Source organism: Ailuropoda melanoleuca, chromosome 2 (assembly GCF_002007445.2).
Source record: "Ailuropoda melanoleuca isolate Jingjing chromosome 2, ASM200744v2, whole genome shotgun sequence".
Taxonomy (NCBI): Eukaryota; Metazoa; Chordata; class Mammalia; order Carnivora; family Ursidae; genus Ailuropoda; species Ailuropoda melanoleuca.
The window spans coordinates 157,284,019-157,306,905 of record NC_048219.1 but is presented as its reverse complement, the minus strand read 5'-3'; the positions used below and the strand labels follow the sequence as shown (position 1 = coordinate 157,306,905).

The following is a 22,887-nucleotide window of genomic DNA, read 5'->3' as shown; positions in this document are numbered from 1 at the left end:
CAAGTGTAGCTGAGAACCACAGACATAACTGTATAAAGGAATGTCAGCATTGCTGCCCACCCTTTCAGGAATAAACACATCCTTCTCATTCTCTACCCCCCACGTGAGGGAGGTATGGGCAAGATTCAGGGACCAGGAGCCAGCGGGGAGCTGAGGCAGAGCAGACCCCTGGCATTAGAGGCTCCCCATCATTATTCCTGAAAACAGTTCTACTGTCAGACTCAAAGAGAGATGAGTACTGAGACGTGGGGAATCTCCCCAAAGTGACTCACTAAGTGAGGGGATGGAAGTGAGAATCTAGTTCCACATGTTGAGCGGGTACCAATATTACACTAATCCGTGATAATGTCACTCTGCATATGCAATTATGGTAAGGGACAAGCCTACAGTGCCCAGCAGGAAGAGCTTCCTGGAAGACATGCCCATCAATCATCCACTTACTAACTAGGAGCCCTTCAATCAATGATTATATTATATCTGATATTTGTATATATTTAACATTCAATACACCAACTGACCGAATTATTAAAATAAAGTCAATATCTATACAAGTATTCTGTGTATTCACGCTGGGCAACACCTAAATAAAACGTGATGTTTTCATAAACTGAAGAAGCTAAACTTATATAAGGCACTATCAAATAGATTTTCAGCTTCTCTTTAATTCAGGTAGAGGGAAACTTGAATCTCTTTAAAGTCTTGCGAGGCACTCCGAAGCCTTCTTTTCCATCAAAATGCAGGCATTGTCACGTATGTCTAAGCGGTATTCAGTAGATCTCAGAAAGCAAACTCCTACAGTCTGCAGGATTTCACTACCTTGTGTGAAGATGTTCAAACTTTAGTATTTCTATCTCAGGCAGTATTCCTTCAGATAAAGATGAAATAAGGAAACAAAGCAAAACAAAACAAAAACCTGAACTACTTTAAAGCAACTGGAATGTGGAGTGGAGCCACGCATTCTCCTTTCCAGCCAAGGATGAGAGGAGACAGCCACGGGAACACCTGGCTGCTCTAGAAATTCTCACAGAAGCGAAGAAGTACAGTGCCTGGTTCAAAAACACCAAAATCCTCAGGTACAGCTCCTCGAGGCTAAAGGACGAATGTGGTTAAAATCTGCTTTTACATAACACTTCTCAAACACTCAACATACATGATAAGGAGTCTCTGAAAAAAAAAAACCTCGCAAGGCATTGTTTACCCTCCACAAGTGGAAAATCCTTTTTAGCTCCTTGTGAGTAGAATCCAAGAATAGGTAAGGTCTTGGTGGCCAGTTCTTGTCTATTGGAGATAAGGAAGGCATCTTATTTTTCATTTCCAAGAAGTATTTTTGCACCTATGTTGGGTTTGACCAAGAAAATGCTAGATGAGTAAAATATGCCACAAAAGACACTGCTTTACATAAACCAGGATCAAACAGACCACTCTTTAGTGGAATTTAGCAAGTTTTAGTCGATAAAATGTTGTAACTCCTCTTTTTTATCTGTCTTGATTGGGAAAACCAAAGCTTCCCTAAATGGTTAGGAGAAAAGAAGAATGCTAACACTAATACTAATTTTAATATTAACGTGAATACTTACCCTGGTTAACACTAGAAATCTCTGTTAAGAGGTAGCTAGCAGGAAATGTGGCTATTGATATTTAAATCTTAAGTAATTAAAAAAATAAAAAATCCAGTTCAGCAGTCATATTATTACATTTCAAGTTAGCCACATGGGGCTAGAGTCTCCTCTATGGTATCATGAGGATAAGAACATTTTCTTCATGGCAGAAAGTTCTATTGGGCAGCACCGCTCTAGAGTACTTGAGATGGGCCAGGTACTGTGAGAGCTTTCTACTGTCGCTCCATTTTACAGGGGACAAAATGAGGCTCACAGAAGTAATCTGCTCTTGTCATAAATCTGTATGTGGCAGAGCCAGCTGGCTCCAGAGTTTGCAATCTCCACCACTACGTATACTTGTCTGGAAGATGGAGGGGAATGTTAGACTCCACCCTGGTTGAGTGGCACAGCCTGGCTCTCCTTCACCCCCCCTCCCACTTGCCTTGTTCGCCACCCTTGCCCTGTGGCAGCTCATGGCGGCTCAGCAGGACAAGATGTTGGCATTTCCCTCAAATCCCTATGTTGAAATTCTTGCCCTTAATGGGACAGAATGAGGAATCGGGGCCTTGGGGAGGAAATTAGGTTATAAGGTCACAAGGGGTAATACTCCCAGGATTAGTGGTCTTTTCAAGAAGACCCAGGGAAGCGCTTGCTTCTCTCTGTCTTCTCCTGTGAGGAAACCAGATAAAGGCCCTCACCAGAACCAGACCACGTTGGCACTCTACCTTGGGCTGCCCAGTCTCCAGAACTGTGAGAAATGAACATTTATTGTTTAAGACACACAGTCTGTGGTATTTTCATTATAGTCCTGAACTAAGACACCTGCCTTGCTTGGGTTCACCTTCCCCAGACTACGTTCTCTCTGTCAAAGAAGAACATTAAAATAAAATGGAAGAGGGGCAGGGAGAAGCAGGCTCCCCGCTGAGCGGGAGCCCGATGCGGCACTCGATCCCATGACCCTGAGATCACGACCTGAGCAGAAGTCAGATGCTTAACCAACTGAGCCACCCAGGAGCCACAGAACATTTAATTAATTATTTTATTAATCATATGTGGGCCACTAATAACTTCCTGACACAATTCCACCTGAATTTGGGGGGAAATGATAAAAAAGTCATAATCTCTTAGTGTCACAGCTAGGATTTGTTACCAACAAGTCACTTATTATTGAAGTGATGCTATTAACTAATTAATCCAATAATGCTAATCAGCTATATAGAAAGTGTAAACTTACAATTCTCTGAAGTGTAAATTCATATATTTTCTTTCCAGCATTGGCTCTGAAGAATTTCCTGTACTCCCTACGCACCTTTAAAAAGAAGCAGCAGAATACAGAGGTTAACGTGCAGTCTGCAGATGCCCACACAGTTGGTGCCCCTCTACTAGAGATGAACACAGGTGGGACGAGTAAAATCTCTACGGGATTTTTCTGGATATGGTAAAATAACTGAAGCACATTGAGACAATGGGTTTTAAATCAGAGAAAACGAAATTAAGAGATGCAAAGTGATAATACCAGAGGGTTCTGATGTTTTAAATCCTCTTAACTAGTGTTTAAAGAGCCTGATGATTTGACAAGAAACGCTCTACAGACGTAGCTGCAAACTCATCACAAATCAAAATACATGTCAGAAAAAAAATTATCTAAGGTCATTTTCACTGCAGATTCTTCTTTAAAAGGTAAAAAAATGCCTGAAGAACTCTACTGCAGTTTCCAAAGGCCTTGCATCAGAAGATAGGACTTTGGGATTGCACACTGAGAACTAAATGTGCTTAAAAATAAGAATTTAAAAAGCAGCTTGTGAACTCTCATTATCTTCCATTTAATTGCATTAATTTTTCTCTAATCTCTGCTCCTGTCAGTTTCTACTAAGTACTATCACAGCACTTAGGACATCCTATTAGTTTTAGTTTCCTATTTGCTCCTTGCTACACTGTCATATTTACTTTGCATACTAATGTCTAACAAATAAATAACTAGCTGAGGTGTTTACCGAATGAATGAATAATATGGTTAAGTCTTGAAACTGGGGGAAAAATACTTAAAATATTTATCATCCAGCTGTACATGAGAACATTAGATTTTAGCAAAACAGCCTATTTGAATAATTCAGACATTATGTACCTTTGTCTTTTGTCTTTAGTTTTCTGGGTTTAAATGTACCTATTCAAAATATTTCTACATTAGGGGTTATAAGCTAGCCACCTACTAACCAAATTCAGTCTGTAGAAAAATGTTTTATATGCCTATTTTTAAATTAAGAACTTCACATAGGAATTCAGACTGCACATTTCTCTTAAAATTTTCTAAGATCTAGCAACAGCAAGCCCCATTTCTACACAACAAGGACTGCATGGACCACAGGAGCTGTTTTGCCTTTACGAGACAGGCATGCTCCGAACTGCTTGAAGCCCCGTCATTCCTCATCCACCTGGCCTCCCTGGTCCTGTGCGGCAGGTGAGCACCAGACCCATTCTCTACACCTGTGGACTATTAAGGTTCAAAACTTTTCCCATCCATTATACAGGCAGTTTTTCCTTTTGTTCCTACTCTAGGTTACTGATTACCGTTTTGCTTTTTTTTTTTTTTAGCCAAGGAGTTGCTAGATTCAGAACCATTTCAAGTCTCAAACTAATAAAGTTAGAAGGGACAAGGAGAAGAAAAATGAAAGCTGTTAATTGGCTCCTGGAATTTTAATAGCGTAGGAAAGCAGAGAAGGTAAAGTGAGGTTTCATGTAAACACATGCATAGAAATAAAGTGGAAGTCCTACTATGTTTAGTTGAATGTCACTGTAAATGAGTTCACTGCAACATGCTTTTTGAAATTCACAGGAATATTTCTCCTGAAATATTCTCCGGAATCACAGCTATATACAGAAAAGGCCTGGTGACAACGTGCTGGCATAAGGAATGGTTCCCCTCGTGGGCTCTGGCAGTCCTGAAAGGATCCGCTGAACTTTGTAATCAATTCCCCAAGAACTTAATCACTTAAAAGGACAAAACTACTGGTCTTATCAACATCATTCTTAAAAAAAAAAAGCACAAAATGATTACATTCTTGGACTTCAAAGAAGTCTGACCTTATTTCATAACAACAATAATGGTAACATGTTAAAATACTTCTGTTTTATTGGAAACTGGGGGAAAAAAAGAGTTGTATCTAGAGGAAGCCCAGTTACCTCCAACTAAAACCTACAATTCACCTACAAACTGAATTTGATTTATAGGTTGCTAGTATAAGCCCCTAATATGAAAGTATTTCTGAAACCATATGCAGTTAGTTAAACCCAGAAATCTAAAGATAAATGTAATGTTGCTGGTAGAAATCATTACACAGAATAAAAATCCTGACTCAATGTTTTGTTCCTCCTTTTTATGAAAATCAGAATGCAAATTAGAACAAGCAAATAAAATAAAAAATAAAATCCTTTAAAAAAAAAGTAGTTATAGAATTTGTTTAGAATTCTTGAAATAGAACATCTTAAATTCCTATTTAAGGTACTTCTTAATTACTTCAAAAATTACTTGATGTATATTCAGTATAATCAAAAAGGTTAATTTACTAAGAGTTTATAGACTAAACTTTTAGGGAAAAATGCAGATTATTCAAAAGCAGAACATACAGACACTGCTAATGCTGTTTGGATCCAGAGCCAATGGTTTCCTGGATTGTATTTAAATATTTAGGAGAAGATGAACTGTTATAAAATAACAGCAAAAATAATAAAGAGGAATAGTGTCAAAAAGGGGCCTGACTATCCCCAAAAGATAATATGGATGGCACCCTATGGTCATCAGTTATTGACTATTAGGAAGACACAATCTTTATACTGCCTAAACGTTGTTCTCAAGGTTTTCTGGGGCTCAGTCATATTTACTTACATGCATCCTTACCTAAAGGAGGAAGCACCACTTTGAAATAAACCCTGTCCTGAATTAAAAGGCATTTGAATTAAAGTTCTCTCTTTAACCGGAATGATCCCCTGCTGGTCTTATTTGTCCGAATCTGTACTTTTATGCAAAATCCTTTGGGTTCTATGCTGAACAGTGAGAACAGCAGTCACTTTGCAGAAAGCTCTGCCCAGGAGCCATCACTGGAGCAGAACAGGTGGACAGAGGGAAACAAAAAGCTGATATCCCCCAGCTGGCCACTGCAGACCTGGGGTCAGCTTTTAGCTCAACTACTGTAACTCTGTCCCGTGAACTAAAAACAAAAAACAAAACACGAGCTTCATCCTCATAAAGAGAACATAAAATAGAACTTGGATAACAAAGCGTCTTATCAGATAAAATATGCTAGAGTGCTATGACTTTAAACTGGTTGTTTAAAGAAATATACCACAATAAAATCAGCAAATATTAGTGCACAGGTTTGTTTTCAAAAAGAAATGCAATTAGGCAAGATGACATTGTAAAAGACTGTGCAGACCATAAGCAAGCATCATCAATTGTTTTCTCAGGGTTAGTAAGTGCTAGGCTTCCTTGAGGTCACCGTGGACAGAAAGAAGGGGTGGGGAAGTACCTTCAGTCCAAGCCAGTAAGCCCAAATGACAGCAACTGCATGCTTACGCCTAGCCTCCTCCTTCAAGCGTTTCAATTCCCTTCGAGCCTAGAATGTTTTAGATAGTAAATAAAAGAGATAGCCCAATGCAGACAGCACAAATGACCAGAAAAGACACCCCACCACACAGAAGAGCCACTTTATGAATAAGGATTTCAGAATGATAGAGGAATCGGGCATAATCATTTAAACGCAAAGAATCAGCATAAGGCCGGTGCAGTCCCTTGTCTTTTTAGTGCACTGAGCCTCTGTTCCAGAGGAAGGCGATCTGCGAGGTACCTAAGGTTAGCACGCCTCTGCCCCCCACTTGCATTTTTTTTCCCTTCCTCCTTCCCTGTCCTCTCTCCCTCTCCCACTTCCCTCTCTCTCTCCCTTATCCAAGCCTTCAAACAGTGAGTGGAAGCTAATGCCTTCAGCAGCTTTCCTTCCATTGCCAGAACACGGGGCTAAAGAGGCTATGAGTTTCTATGTTCATTCATTCAGATGTATAAAAAGACAGCTCTTGTGAACAATCGTTTGGAAAATGGAAGGAAGATGGGTTGTTTCTCTGAAGTTCAAACAAAAGAATGAAACTCAAAATCCTTCCCCATCAGAAAATCAGAAGTAGCCCATATCGGAATTCAGTGTGAGCTCAAGGCCCCAAACAGTGAAATACACTGACGATAAAAAGTAAAATGACTTCTAGGTTTCAAAATCAATCTTAGGGAAGAGGCAAACTGAGGCATGTTACCATGAAAGATGAAACAGGCAGTGATGTTTCATTACACAGTAGTACTGACCGGGAAATGAGCTCACTCAGAGGGGAAAACCCAGGGATAAGTGTCGAAGCATCCCTCTGCCTCTGCTAGGACACTTCCCTCCACTTACTAAAGGAACTAGTCTGTTCTGCACAGATTTTTCAAGGGAAAATACAAATGAACAACTCTGGTGAGTGCTTTTGGCAAATGAGAATCCTTATACAGGCAAATGTTGACTTTTCTCATTTTTCTCACAAGATGGGCTTCTAATGCTGACAAGGTAAATTTAAAAACATAGGACTCCATTGATATTTATGTTTCTAACTAGAATACACATTTTTAGCAGAGATGACCTTTGATTTTCGAAGTAACAAAAACATCTAAAAGTCTCGTCCCTTGGGGTATGTGAAATGTTCACAGAGCCCACGACTCTGCCTGGGGATTAGCGAGAGTATTTCAGGAGGCCTTTGTTTCTGAACACAAACAGCTGATGCTGAAATTCCTGGGATTCTTCAGTGGCAATTATAGCTAGCTTTGCATGAACACAGCTTTCTGTTAAATCACAAATGATCATTCTTTCCACATATAATATTTTGCTTATAATAATCAATGGCTGCCACAGGGAGCCTAAAACAATTTCATTCATGGATTAATATGTTTTAAGGCATGCGTTAAAGGGGGTCCTATTATCATCAGATTGCAGAAGACCAATCGAAGCCCAAACCTTAACATTCCCAGCATGCCCCTCCCCACCACCCCACCAAACAAAAACACCTCAAGAAAACTGTCAGTATATTTTGGGGGGGTTGGAGGGAGGGAAGGGGGAAGGAAAAAAAAACTAAACATGCACATTACTTGAGAGATTTTTTTTTTTAAAAGAGCAACTATACTAGTGCCTCATTAATAAGCCATTAGTCTCTTTGGCCTACACATGCTTAGGGATCCTGATGGGATCCCTGATGGGCACTACTGACGCTATCACATCCAGGTTTACTACATCCAGCCGCGAGGACATGCACCAGCGTGAGCCGCTGTTAGCTGGAGTCATTCGGCCCCTGACAGGCTAAAGACCCGAACTGATTATGGCGGATTCCGGGGCGGAGGAACGGGATGTGCAAACCAAGTACCTTCGATCCAAGCCAGTAAGCCCAAATAACTGCAATAGCATGTTTATTCCTAGCCTCCTCCTTCAGCCGGCTCAGTTCCCTTCGCGCCTGTGATGCATTTGAAAAGGAGTTACAGAAAAGTTTAAGGCAAGAAAGGTTACTGCTGGTTCCCAAAGGGGAAAGAAGAAGAAAGACACCAGTCACCATCACAGTTAACGCAGAAGCGTGTGCCGCCACCCCACACCAACATGTCGGAGGGACAGAGAGGTCAATGCGTGCTCAGTAGCTTAAGCCAGTGAAACACTTTCGGCCCCGAAGGAGGGGGTCCGTGGCCCACACGGCACTCCCGACCTGCTGCCTTCCTGGGGGGCAGTCTCCGGCCTACCTGGGTACCATGCCAATAGGCCGCGATGGTGGTGACCGCCTCCTCACAGCGCTTCTGATGCTTCAGTTCCCGCAGAATCTTCCGGGCCTACGGGGAAGAATCACCCAGGAAAATGGAGAGTTAACAACAACAAAATGGGAAATTCCATAGCAATTTGAAAAAAAAAAAAAACTGGAAGAGAACGTCATCATATCCATTCTCAAGTAAAAAATCTATAGCTTCAAGAAAAGGAGAAATTGCTTATTAGGCCTCAATGGACGAGGAGCAGGTGGTAAATGAAGACGTCCTCAAGCATGACAGCATAGCCCCCACTCAGACTGAGACAGCCGCTCCCGGGCCCTAACGTGGGACAGGGGGAACATCTAAGCACAAAGCAACAGAAGCTGGTGCACATCGGATGGAAAGAACGGCTCTCAGAACGTGGTCGGAGGATCTCCAATGATTCACCAAAATCCATTTATCATTTTATTGTTGTATAGAATGTGACTGTAGCTGTGCTTTTTATTCAAAAGAGATGTTTAAACTTGCTAAAATAATCTCACTGGTCTAAAACCAGTGGCTTCTTCCCAGCAGCTGCCAGAAACTGATTTTGTGGGGGCCAGGGGCACGTGGTTTGGAGGCGCACTCCGAGTTCTGGAGGCCTTCAGACTCGAGTCATAGCCCCATGACCCAGTGATGAGGCCAAACAAGAACTGAGAGGCAGTAATGTCTCTTCCTTTATGTGCTTGGATTTGTATTTTGGCATTTGCTGTGGACAACTACCACAGTGTCCCACGGGCCTAGACAAAGGTCAGTCAATGCTACTGGATGCCTGGCCCCGGGCTCTAGCCTCTGAAGGGGCTCTGGGCCTGGGAACTACCTTGGAGTAGCCCCTCTGGATCCAGCTCACTCCACAAAATCTCCCAATGGGAAAGTGGTCGGGACAGGCCCTGATGTATCTTCCACCTAGAGCAGGGAGCAGGAGTCAGTACACTTTCTATAGAAGTCCAGACGGTAAGTATTTTTGGCTTTGCAGGTTTTATGTTCGCTACCACAACTACTCAGTTCTGATGTTACAGTGCAAAAGCAGCCACCCACGAGATGTAAATAAATAAACAACGTTTTGTACCAATAAAACTGTATTTATATGCACTTTGTATTTTTATTTATATATATTTTTAAATATATATATGTTTTATATTTGTATATATATTTATACGAAATTTGTATCCCATATAATTTTTACGCATCATGAGATGGTTCTTTTTTTGTTGTTATTTTAAACAATGCTTTAAAAATATAAAAGCCATTCTTTGCACAAAAACAGGCATAGGCTTGATCTGGTCCAGGGGCTGTAGTCTGCTGACCACTGAACCAAGCTTGCAGGAAGGACCTGGAACTAGGTGATCAGTGCACTGTGATCCTCACTAGAATGGCCAAACCTCAGGATGTTTTGATCATTACAGGGCAGCCTACAAGATGGTCACCAGGAAGTTATGGAAGGAGTTGGGCTGGGGGGTGCTGAGGTCCGGCAGGACACACAGGTGCAGAGGCAACATTGAGAGAGACAGCCCTCCGGACTACACTTCCCCTGCAAACAGGGGGCAAGAGGATATTGAAATCATGTACGGTATTATTTCAAGGACTTCCTGCTCAGAGAACAAAGCTCTTGAAAAGAGAGCCAGTTGGAAGGACGCAGCCAAGACAATGGTCACAGGGGCCCCAGCGTCGCCCATAATATTTATTCTTTCTATCTGACTGTTTACAGGGTAGGCAGGAGATGAGGAGCTCTTCCCTGCAGGGTGACCTTAAAGACATCATCCTTTGTGAAGAAGCTGAAAACCCCAAATAAATAAGGCTCACTTCTTTTAAACTTACCTTCCAACCCCGGATATAAGACTGAATCACCAAGGCAGAACTCTTAGTCTGTTGATACCTCTTTTGTTGCTGTAGGACGAAAGGGAAAGATATTAGCAGCTCTATATACATATCTGTAATACACACGCTGCAAGGATTGAGAAAAAGGACTTGCTCACTTAGCGCAATTAACCCTTGATCTCCCATATTCCTTCTGGGAACCAATAAGTAAAGAAACCAAAATAGCAAACGATCCAAAAGTATTACAGTTAATCCAGAGAACGCTTCAAAGATGCTAAATGTAATTCAATGATCATCACTTTAATAGAACTGTGAGGTTATAAATGTGAATCCAACCCCACTCCTGCACGCCAGGACTTGCAGTGGACACCAGTCAGCAACGGGAAACAGAAACAGCATCCTGGGAGGGTCGAGTGAGCACCAAATACATTCAGATACAGCCAAGGTTGACTCCAGGTGGGGAAGGTTAAGGCAAACCCAGTAAGCCTCCAAGAAGGCCCCAGGCCAAATGTTGGCAAAGCAAGCTCAATGCCCAGGGGCCCTTTTAACGTCCAGGGTGATGCCTCAGAGAGTGGAGGCCACTGGAATCCTACCCCTAGAAAAGTGAGCTCTTCCTGTATTTCGTGTGGAATATTCACTGGCACATGGGCATCTGGGATGAAATTCCACAGCTTTTCAAAGTACTGAAGTCATGTAGTGCCTCTTTCACTTTGGAAATGCTGGATTGCTCAGCTCCCTTTATGAGGGGTGAGACATGCCTTTCGGCACTCTGGGCTATATTTTGGAAGCTCAGAGGACACAAAGTGATATTATCAACACATGAGCAGCAAAACAAGAGAATGCCAGGGGCGCCTGGGTGGCACAGCGGTTAGGCGTCTGCCTTCGGCTCAGGGAGTGATCCCGGCGTTATGGGATCAAACCCCACATCAGGCTCCTCTGCTATGAGCCTGCTTCTTCCTCTCCCACTCCCCCTGCTTGTGTTCCCTCTCTCGCTGGCTGTCTCTATCTCTGTCGAATAAATAAATAAAATCTTAAAAACAAAAAAACAAAAAAACAAGAGAATGCCAGAGAGAAAGACCTTGGACAAGTCACTACGTTCTCTGGGTCTCCGTTTCCTCGTCTGTCAAACGAGGAACTGCAACACCTCCCAGATTCCTCACAGAGGAACACTCCATGCTGTAGAGAGCAAAGTACCCACCATCTCCAGCTATCACTTCTGACATCCATTCGGCATCTCACTGTTCTCTTCTGAAATTCCTAAATGGCTTGAAACTAACTCTATCTCACTTTTAAATTCATCTCATAGAACCATTAAATAGGACAGAACATGGATTTTAAAATGATCAGCAACTAAAAACCGGCACGAAGAAAATGTTTGAGTTATCTGGTTGAGGAAAAATACTGAGTTTAATCACTGGCTTGGATAACATGCAGTTAACTGTTTGAGGTATTTAGTTCAAATTCTGAAGGAGATGTAACGCTAGGGTGAATTTAATACTTTCTCGGAATGTGAGGCTATTATTTGTTTCTATTCTCCAAATTAATATCCGTTGTAGTTCTCACCATCACGACTTAATGATACATTACACGGTAGCTCTTTTTTTGGTCTGGAGATACAAAAGCTCTAGACAGGAAGGAAAGGTGCAGACGGCACCTACTCTTCCTGGTTCACTGCCTTGTCTGTTTCCTCGCAGCCTTCTGATGAAGTGCCCCCTCCCAGACGTCTTCCTCGGCCATGCTATGTAAATTTATACCCTATCTCCCCACTCTTCTTTATCTCAGTACTGTTTCCTTCCTAGCACTGACTACCATCTGTAACTGTTCTGATTATTTACTTGCTTACTCCCGTATTGTCCCTCACTAGACATAAACCCCAGGAGGTCAGGAACAAGGTTGTTTTGTTCATGGTGCTCCCCCCAGAGCCTGGCAGAGTAGGTGTTGCAAAAGCATTCGTAGAATTCAAGACAGATGCATTCGCTACACTTCCAAACTTGGATTTTCTTAATGATTGCAAAATAAATGATGAAAAGAATCCTTGAGGACTGGAGATTTCTGGGTCCCCCTCTTTCTCAGGCAAATACAAACCAGAGCGTTATGAACCAGCTGCAGAAGTGCCAACTGCCCTTGTTATGTGCATGGAAGAGAATCCACCATGGCCAGGTTGGTGACAACCACTCTGCGCCTTTGCAAAATACATAGGAATGCATCTGTCATCGTGGCTAGACAGGTCACATGTCCACACCCGTACTAGTGGTTGCACCCTTTTGACTAGAGGAAGCAATTTTAAAGATACTCTCTTAAAGATCAAACAATTTTTTTCTTTGGCTTCATCATTTAAGTATGTCCTTAATTTCTCAAACTTGGACATACTACACTAAAACGTGTGACATGAGAATAGGTCAGCAACACTATGTCCTGGCTATACGCTGCCTCAGAATTAAGATGTTTCTGGAGCAGAAAAACAGGATACCCTAAAGGAGAGCTGACTGCAAATTTAATTCGTCTTCCGACTCACTCTCTAGAGCAAATGCATGGAATGAAAAAGCATTTGGGATTAGTGTTTTTATCACTAAAATTCATTTGTGAGAACACAGCCCAGGTTGAAGCTGGCCTAAAGGCGAACCTTCGGGCTCCCGTCAAACATATGACTCCTGCAATGAAACATCTATTATCCAGCGAGAAAGAAAATCCCAAAGAGAAATTCCATGTCCATTAAGTAAACATACTTTATTTTTGATTCTTTTCTGCTAGCTAATAGGACCAGCTATCTGAGGACTAAGGAAATCCAACTCTTTCACCAAACCCAGAATTCTACTAAAATGGGGCATCCGTTTTCTGGAATTAAGCCATTTTCAGTGCTGCTACAATACGTGGAGAACAGCCAATTATTCTGGAAAGCTGACCCTACCATACGGAGAGTTAAATGACATTGCCTCTTCCAGTCTGATGAGCAATTTCAAGATTTCGATCTCCCACTACATGTTTCTGTATCAGCGGAAGGCAGCGCGACATGTTAAACTTGAGCTTTAAAGTTGTCCTGGATCCAAACCTCATCTCTGCCACTCAGTGGCTGTGTGCCCAAGGTACCACAAGGGCACTCATTCCGTGAAGTAGCCGGGGGAACCGAATATGTAAAAATTACATACATAGTTAGTACATAACAAATACTTGCAAAAGAGCATCATTATTACAGATTAAAAAAGGTGGGAGGCTCTTACCGCGTATCTCCTGTACCAGGCGGCTATCACGATTTGGCTTTTTCTCATTAGCAGGAAGTGTGTGCGGCATTTCCACCCCCGATAAATCTTCTGAATGAGAGTGGCCAAGTCCTCAAGACGCTGCTTCCTCAGGTCTTCTAGTTTGAATAACTAGTAAGAAACAATAGATGGGTCTATCAAAACCTTATGACGTGCATGAAAGACATCCCCAGGAGGAAAAAAGTCATGATGTTGGAATCAATCACATTGAGGAAAAAAATGAATAACTTTTAATTGTGGATGATAGGGATAACAACCCATGAGAAGATGTATTTGGATGAATTCATACAAGATCCACTATTAACAATATGGTAGAATTTATGACCAATCAGAGAAGGGCTGACCTGGAAGCTCAGGTTTACCGTCACACTATCCGTGAGAAGGCAACCATTAAGGGCAGGGAATTGCTGATGACGTTTCTCTTTTGAGCAACTCAAACACTTTCCAAATCACCAAAGACACTGCTGTGTTAATTATACTTCATGCTACTCTACATTCGTTTATAAAAACGCTTGTTCCCTTGCAGTTCCTATGTAAAATTTTAAGTGTCCTTTTTACCTTAAAAATTTTTTTCAATAGGAATGCTTCCACGTACCTTAAAATAAGAGTTGTCTTTCCTAAAATTATTGCATAATTCAGCTATAATCAATATAGACCAAATTTGCCTCCAATTCCTATGAATTAGGGAGGTTGTATTGTTGTAATAACTGTCCCTCTAGTATGTGTTGTACAAGCTATCAGTTCAAAGATTTTGATGTTTCATAAAAAATACACATGTTCTACTGTGCCCTACTCGCTCATCCTCTGGGACGTCTGCAGAAAAAAACAAGAATGTGCCCTCCTGGCAGCAGCCCGGGTGATGTTATGAAGTTAAATATCCTTTAAGGACTTGGCTATATGATTACAACATGAGTTCAGAGTGCCAAAGTTCTGGTTACATACTGTTCTCGGGTTCCGGATGAATATCTTTGATCTACCAAAGGAGTATTCTTCTATCGGAATCTCTAATTCATTAAACAGAACCTCCACGCCAGCCCTATAAAAATAAATAAAAACAATGAGTTTTCTGAGTTACAAAAAGAGGTTATCTTCTCTTCCATCATGGTCTCAGCACCATTAAAAAATAGCTTTATTTCCAAGTAGAATTGGTCTTTCAGTAAGCAGGCTTTTGTCAAAGATTTTTCAGACTGAACTCCCCAAGTTAAACCAAACCCAGTAATGTTAAAAGAGTAAATTTGGTTTCAAAACCTGTAGTCTAAGAAAATATGGTATTAAAGCCAGTATCTTGATTTCATTAGCAGAGGCAATCTCTGTATCCAACATACCCGTAACAAAGTACCAACCAGAACCAGGAGGGGGTACAAGAAATTCACATCTATTTTGAACCCACTCAGTTAATTCTTGAAAATATTTTTAATATTGCGCTTGTGCCTCGGGGAGGTAGAGAGCCCAAGAGAGTGCGAAGTGCCAGACCAATGGGGTGTAATGAAGCATGGCCTTATGTAATGGGAGCAAGGCCTGAAATGGGCTCTGATGTCTCCATCCTGGACCCAGGTTTCAATATCCACCTTTAACCAAACTTCACCCCACCTACTTATGAACTAGGTGCCAGGCAGGGAGGGAAGACACGTTCTGTACATTATGGTAAATACCGACCATAATACCCTGGAAAGTAGCAGTGGGAACAAACAGTATTCAGATCCCACATTATCTGGGCATTGACCTGTGCAGCAGTGACCTTGTAATACAGGGTGAGACTCTAATATTACTGATGTTCCCATTCCAGGCCGGGTCCAGTGAGAATGTGGAGGCAAAACCAGTACAGTGAAATCAAAGCCCTAGTTCCTGCACAGGCCCGTAAAACAGACATGCGGGCCTTCCTGTGCTCGTTGGAACAGCTTCTACCACCGGCAGAGAAGGGGCAACTTCTCCGACTGGCGAGAGCAGAAGGAAGAGCACAGGACAGGCAAAGCCTGTTTTCCCTTCTGCAGCAGCACATGCGTTCTCTCTGCATGTGGAGAGCTCACAGGGGCTGCTCCATGGGACGGGTCTGCAGTGGTCCGGCGCTCTGTCTGGGACTCGATGGCTGAGTACGACTCAGGGAGGATGGGCTGAAAGCCGTAGGACTGGGGATTCTGCCCTTTTCTCCAATCCAGCTTTCTCAGCAGTAACACTGACTCTGAGTCCTATCTGCTCTTGTATCTATTTCTCAGTTGGTGCAGACCCAGGCGTAGAGTGAGACCCTCGCCCCCACTCACTGTCTGTCCCTGGGGTTAATTCCCCCAGAGAAAAAACCAAAAAGCAGAGAGCAGTGATCCAAGATGCCTCTAACTCCTTTTATGATTCTACACAAATACATTTAGCAATTACAAATCCCCTCCTACGAACTTGCCATAGTGTATTTTTTTTTTTTTAAGATTTTATTTATTTATGTGACAGAGAGACAGCCAGCGAGAGAGGGAACACAGAAGGGGAGTGGGAGAGGAAGAAGCAGGCTCCCAGCGGAGGAGCCTGATGTGGGGCTCGATCCCATAACGCCGGGATCACGCCCTGAGCCAAAGGCAGACGCTTAACGACTGCGCTACCCAGGCGCCCCTACAGTGTATTTTTTAAAATTCTGCTGACATATAAGTTTCAAATGTGGATCTGATTAGCCCTGTTCAGACCTTACAATCGAGGCGTCTATAACCCATCAGTAACTGGCACAAAATGGTACCCTGACAGAAGAGTGTCCAACACAGGGGATGCGGCCAACGTGCTGCAGAATCCTGCTCTACTGACAGCATGTGACAAGAGCAGCATGGTATTTGGATGCTTTAAAACCTCACCATTAAATGTGATCAATGAATTTCTTACCTTGCAGGTCCTTTCCAGTGAGGCCAGGTTTGTTTACAAAGCATTTTGTATCTTTCGAGGCACGGTTCATAGGCCTGCCTGAAGGCGTAGCCTGCCCTTCTCACTCGGACATTCTCTAGAAGACCAAGGTACCTGATCTGATGACATACCAGGGCCTCGGTGAAGATGTGCGCTGCTTTTTTATCATTTGGCTTGATGCACCTAAAAGATGACAAAGATCTTTGGTTTTAAATCTGTCTCTTATGGATAGATCTGTCTGTGTTTTACAAAGTATATAGTTATTTTGTGATAATTATTTATTATTCGTGGGAAACCTAGTCATTTCTCTTGACATTATTTCAAATCATTTTACAGAAACCTAAAAATGAATAGAATACGACATACATGTCAGTTAAAAAAGAATAAACTAATACATACAATAATAACATGGATGACTACCACTGACATTTCGTTGACTGAAATAAGCTTGACATAAAAGAGTACATATTTTTTCCATACCATTTATATGAAATTCAAGAAAAACAAACCTATGGTTAGAAATCAGTATTGCTGTTACCTCTGGGGAGAGGTAGGAGTGCAGATCGACAGAGAAGGGGCACAAAGGAACCTTCGGGGATGATGGAAATGTTTTGTATCTTGGTCTGGGTGGGGTTGTACAGGTGTACACATATGTAAAACTTCAACAAGCTGTACAATTAAGGTTTATATACTTTACTATATTATATGCCTCAATGAAACTATTAAAAACACCATTGTCTCCCTATAGCCCTCTATCTCCCCGCTTTTTAACAGGGCATTCTGCTGCCCAAGGAATGACTACATTTCCCAGCCTCTTCTGCAAGTAGGTGTGGCCATGTGATCAAGAGTCTGGCCACTAGGATCACAACAGAATTAATATATGGCACTTCTGTGTGTATCCTTAAAAGGAAGGGACTTACACTCCCCTTGTTCTTCTCCTGCTAACTGCTGGCTGGGAATGTAGAGCCATGGTAGAAAGCCATCTTTGACAATATGGATGAGGGAAACACCCTGGGAACCACAGAGCCACAAAACAGAAAAAGGTGCTGGATTGGCCCTAGTCCTTAGAAGTTACGTAAGACATAAGTGAGTCTTGTTTAAGCCATTGTTATGTTTGGATCTTATGGAAGCAATCTCTATATTTTAATTAATACACTGTTGAATATCTATGGCAATATCTGCCTATATATTCATAAGCTTATAGTTTATTAAGACTTCTTAGAGATACAGTAAAACCACTGAAAGGGAAGGGGAATGAAGGAACATTCTGGGGTGAGAGAATGTTCCTTATGTTGACCAGGGTGGTAGCTGTCAAAGTGTTCACGGTGGTGAAAAAAATAACAGCTATTCACCTAGGATCTGTGCATATCACATCACGTAAATTATTATTAAATAATAATTTTTTTAAAGTCCACTTAATTGAGAATAACAAAAGCAACTGGCCACAGAAGATTCCTGGTTTTTTTTTCTTTCCTTTTTTGAGACTAGGATCTTATGTTCCAACCTGATTGCAATCAAACCAGTGGGTTTTAACTATTTATATTTGTTACTAATATAAATATTAGGTAAACAAACCACACAAAAATGTTCTTCCTGCTAGGTTCCTCACAACTGCCTTTTCAAAGACAGTTATGGAAGGGATGTATGGGTGTGTGTGCACTATATGAAACCGGACCTGTTAGACACACATCCCCCATTATCTAGTTCACCAAATACACACATTGAAAACTCCAATCCTCATTGGTCTTTACTGAATCTTGAGATCTAAGGTGCCCTGGAAACAGGAAAAAAAGACCAGATGCTTCTGAAGGAATTCTTTCTGTTGCTTTGAAAAATTTAAGATTGTTTCGTGAGTCATTCCTTTCTCCAAATCTGTAAGTCTCATAGGAAAGAAAGAGACATATTTTCTAACACCAAAGTTGTAAATAAAAGCCCCACTTGCTTTAATGCTGTGTTCTAAGTTAGTGCAACAAGGTGAATCCAACAGAAGAGTTTCATGCAAAACCTTTACTAGAAGAACGCTTAGATTTCTGAACATGTCATGAAATAAAGATACAAAAAGTGAAAAACCCTATGTGCCAACAATGTAATTTCATTAAGTATCTATTCCCATTCTCCACCACGCTTCCCCTCCCACCTTCTTAAAATTCCCTGCTTGAAAGGGTAGGAGGGGCACTGGAGTATTTTTAAGCAAACCCAAGATACCACATTATTCGACAGGTAAGAACTTCAGTTATCCTCTGTAGGGGCTATATTCAGATTTAGACAAACGGGGAAATGATCTTCCTTGAAAGTACCTTCCTAATGAACCTGTCAAAGAATTCTATGTGCCAGAAATACCTAATATAGTTTGGATTCTTGGTCTGGAGGTTTTTCATCAGCGTGGCCACAGATGCCTTGAACTGAGAGCCTGCTGTAGGAGGCCTTTTCAGGTTGATCTTGGCGGGGTTCCCTTCGGGGAACAAAGACTTGATGAGGGTGTGGCCCGCCTTCCACATGGCTTGGGACAGGTCTCGATAGAGAAGATCATTGTTTTTGTCAACAAATCCTTCCACCTGGTACAGCACCTATGAGCAACACATGAAACTCAACAGCTGATACACTGTAGTCCTGGGCGTCACATAACTGTTCAAAATATTCCAAGACTATCTGTAATACAGCCTCTTCTTTCTCCATCAAGCTCCCCACCCCCCCGCCACATTAGTCACACTCCTAATACCGAATTAGCCTCCAAGTTTAAATTCCATCTGTCTAAATCACAGAAGAGTTCAAAATAAATTCTATTACGCTTCAGGATTTGCAAGAATAAACTCCAAAAATGCTATCATAACATTTTCAAAGGATTTTAGGCTTTTTTGGTGTTGGAACACATTTTTAAGGTTTTACTTTTCTTTCTTCTCTCTTTTTTTTTTTTTAGTTCACATGTGCCAATTCTAGGTTGCTTAAAAGTAGACAGGAGAAAACAGAGATAGCACTGATATTTTCAGACCTCCTAACCAGGCAGAGAAATTGACCAGAAAAGTATCTTTTAATAACATAAGCTAAGGAAAAAAAAAAAAAAAGTACCAAGTTCCAACTTTCTGAAATTAACAGAAATTCAGATACTATATACTTTTAATTTTTACTAAATATATAATTAAGAATGTTTTCCTCTTTGGAGTTTGCAACCTTGTGTAAAAGAAAGGAGGTATTAACATCAACTGATACTCTTTCAGGACTCTAAAAATTAAACTACCGTCAAGATTGGTTTTAACATTATCTTTATAGATCTTAGGTGGCATAAAATCAATTCCCTCAAATATTAAGCAAATGAATAAGTGCTTTTTTAAAAAAGAAGGTATTTTCCCCACTGTTGTTTCAAAATCTCAATGTAAGAATTCATTGTTTCTGCTAAGTGATCGCGCTTGTAAAACCTTACTGTCAGTCTTTAGAGACTAAGTTTTACTAGCAAATCTCCTTTTATTCGTGTTGACAGATCTATTTTTATAGGATAATAGAGAGCTTGGAGACAACAAAATCGATTTTTAAAATACATTCGAGCTCTTTCATTAAGACCACTGGCTTTTGCTTTCAGCTCTTAGTTAAGATTTTGCTCAACACGATCCAGATTCTACTTCTACTGAACAATTTACTGATTCTACGATTTTGGCAACTCATCCTTACAAGTTGGCACTGGTCCAAATGCCACCTCTGAGGCATGGCCTCCTCAAGGGAAGGAGTGCAGGCTCCCTGGGTGCTCGCGGCTCCCCCATACCTTGCCAGCATAGTGCTGAATCCTGAAGCAGCTGTGGGGCAGGGACGTGTCATTGAGAAACCTAGAACTTTTGCTCATCCTGCTCTCAAAGTGCTGGTGGGTGGCGCAGACTTGGTTGAGCTTCTCCAAGAAGGTCTCATCGGTGACAGTGCCAGGTCTCAGGCACTCCTCATCCAGCATGGCCAGGATCCCGTTTGTGTTCTGCGAAAAGGAAGTAAAAAGGGTTTCCTTCCTGCCTCACTGTATTGTTTAAATAATTATTCCTAATCACACTGTCAAACACAATTAACTTAGTCACGAGAAAATTCCGCTTGGTTACAACAAAAAGCAGAGTATCAAAACAAGTCACAAAAAGCCACAGAAGTCGGCCCCCTTCCACAGTGTCACAGGTGTGTGTGCATGCTGGGGGGAGGAGGGGTCTCTCTCAGCCTCCCTGCCCCACCTCTGCCCCCCTCAGCCCCACCATCCCCACAGAACAGGACTTAGGAGTCACCTCAGCTACCTCAGCGGGCTCATGACTGAAATTCACATTGTTCGAAAAAGGCCAATCAGACCTCATACTCCAAACACACTCAAACACAAACCTAAACGTCAGAAACTAAATGTGACAATGCAATCTCTACGGCATGTGGTCATAAATCACAAAGCACAGTCTTCTAAGGCCATTATTTGATTCGTAGCTTGAGAAGGAAATTGGTTTCATATGTTTTCAGATTTTTCATGTGTTCAAAATAGTTTATTTTCTAGCAAAAAAGAAAAAAAAGATGTGATTTTGGGATCAAGGCAATCAAGCTGTGTTTCAAGAATATCTGTTTAGAATAAAATTCCTCCATATAAAATTTCGAAATGGATGTTGAACACGAGTGAGAATTTGTTGTGTATTCAGACCTATGATCATTTATCCCAAGAGCAGTCAGCCCCATTAAACTGAATCAAAAATCCGGAATCTTCTACTTTGCTAAATAAAGGCTGCTGTTCCTTGGATTGCCCCTATGGGCCCATATGTCTCCATTCCAAAGAGAACAATCCGCTCTACTGACCGTCAGCCCCACCCACTTCCGCCAGGCCAGAGCTCCGGGTTCCTCTCCCTTCTCCTCACAAGGCCGTGACATCCTCTGACCAGCATTTGCTCATTCCACACAAAACCCCAGGGGAAGTGTGGACTCTCAGGAATCAAGTGTGTTCACAACAGCCCCAGAGTAAACATCATTGTTAGGTAACCCTGGAAGGAAACATTTCCTTTACGTACCCAGGTTCCTACATGAACCTGAGTTTCTTCAATCATACGTGCAAGGGGATTTGGGGCTGAGATAATCTAGTTAAATTAAGAGTATTACTGTGGTTCTCTTTCTGTTTTTCCTTCTTGAAGGGAAATAATTAAGTTCAATGTTAATATTTATGAAGGAAAATGTGCTAGTCGTGACTTGTGAAAGTTAAAGTTCTCACAGCAAATTACTTTGGTCACAAAATTTACAAGGAAAAAATTTTCAGTAAATTTACTGATTTTTCTGGATATTAGAGTTTTGAATTGCTTTAGGTGGAATGTTAGCATTCCAACATTGTTCAAATATTTCAAAACAAAGTTTATTTATTAATAGGAAAACAGTCATATTTCAGAATATCCAATTTAATGTTCCATTTAATTCAAGGTGCAGCTTTCAGGAATATTTTGAAAACTGAGGGAATAGATACTGGGTAATTACATAATGTCCAAAAGGTCTTGCTATAGATGAACAGAAAGTGACTTGCTGGACATTTAAAGCCTGTGATTCTATTCCAGCACTCACCTACCACTGACAGCTAAAAAGACTGCAGGACAATAAAGTTTACGCATTGTTTCAAATAACTTTCAGTAATTTTGTTATTGAGGCCCAGAGTGTGAGTAATATTAAAGCATAAAAAAAGTTTCCAGGTTTTCACATACAAATCAATCTTCCTGCAATCAATTCATTTATAATAAACTACAGACAACCATGTAAAAAGAAAATATTTAGTAACCTTTTGGAATCAAAGATTTATCTAGTAATTTTTCGTACTTTAAGCCTTTTCACATGTATACAGACATAGCTGGCCACCTGAAAATTCCCATGGCCCTGGGCCACCTGCAATGTCACACACATACACACACAATATCCCCCACAAAGTTCCTTGAACCAAGGCTGGGTCTACACTGGAGCCACTCCTGGGTCCCACTTAGCTCAGCTCCCATGACTGTCCCTTTATCCTCCTTTATATCTGAACTTGAAATGTTTTTTGTTATCTTACTTGAAGAACATGTAACTGGAAGACCATGTCCCTTTATCCTCCTTTACCTAAACTTGAAGAACATGTTTGCTGTTCTTTATTAATTTATTTTAAAAATGTTTTCCAGCTTTAGTGAGATACAGTTGACACAAAAGACTGTGGAATTTTAAGGTATACAAGGTGATAATTTGACACACTTGCATATTGCAAAATGATTACCACCACAGCCTTAGTTAACACCTCTATCATGTCACATAGTTACCATTTCTTTTTTGTGATGAGAACATTTAAGACCTACTCTCCTATCTTCCGATATATGATATGGCACTGTTAACTGTAATCACCATGCTATACATTAGACCCCTAGAACTTACTCACCTTGTAACTAGTAGCCTGTACCCTTTGAATGACATCTCCCCATTTCCCCCGCCCAGCCCCTAGCCACCACCATTCTATTGTTTCTTTGACTTTTTTAGCTTCTATATATAAGTGCTATCATGCAGCATTTGTCTT

General features: G+C 41.3%; 1 protein-coding gene across 4 annotated transcripts in view; it reads right to left on the bottom strand.

Moving 5' to 3' along the window:
* The window catches only part of MYO1B (myosin IB), a 174,364-nt gene that overhangs the window by 12,106 nt on the left and 139,371 nt on the right, over positions 1–22,887 (bottom strand). For 2 of the 4 annotated variants that reach the window (XM_002917994.4, XM_034654880.1), the window contains exons 16-26: positions 20,131–20,331; positions 18,717–18,943; positions 16,359–16,559; positions 14,445–14,538; positions 13,464–13,613; positions 10,246–10,314; positions 8,389–8,475; positions 8,025–8,111; positions 6,122–6,208; positions 2,833–2,907; positions 1,199–1,333 (exon numbers count right to left, since the gene is read on the bottom strand). In XM_002917994.4, the coding sequence (XP_002918040.1) occupies positions 1,199–1,333; positions 2,833–2,907; positions 6,122–6,208; positions 8,025–8,111; positions 8,389–8,475; positions 10,246–10,314; positions 13,464–13,613; positions 14,445–14,538; positions 16,359–16,559; positions 18,717–18,943; positions 20,131–20,331 (1,413 nt within the window). The remainder of the gene's footprint in view (positions 1–1,198; positions 1,334–2,832; positions 2,908–6,121; positions 6,209–8,024; positions 8,112–8,388; positions 8,476–10,245; positions 10,315–13,463; positions 13,614–14,444; positions 14,539–16,358; positions 16,560–18,716; positions 18,944–20,130; positions 20,332–22,887) is intronic. The other 2 variants (XM_011223385.3, XM_002917995.4) reach the window with 2 other exon arrangements.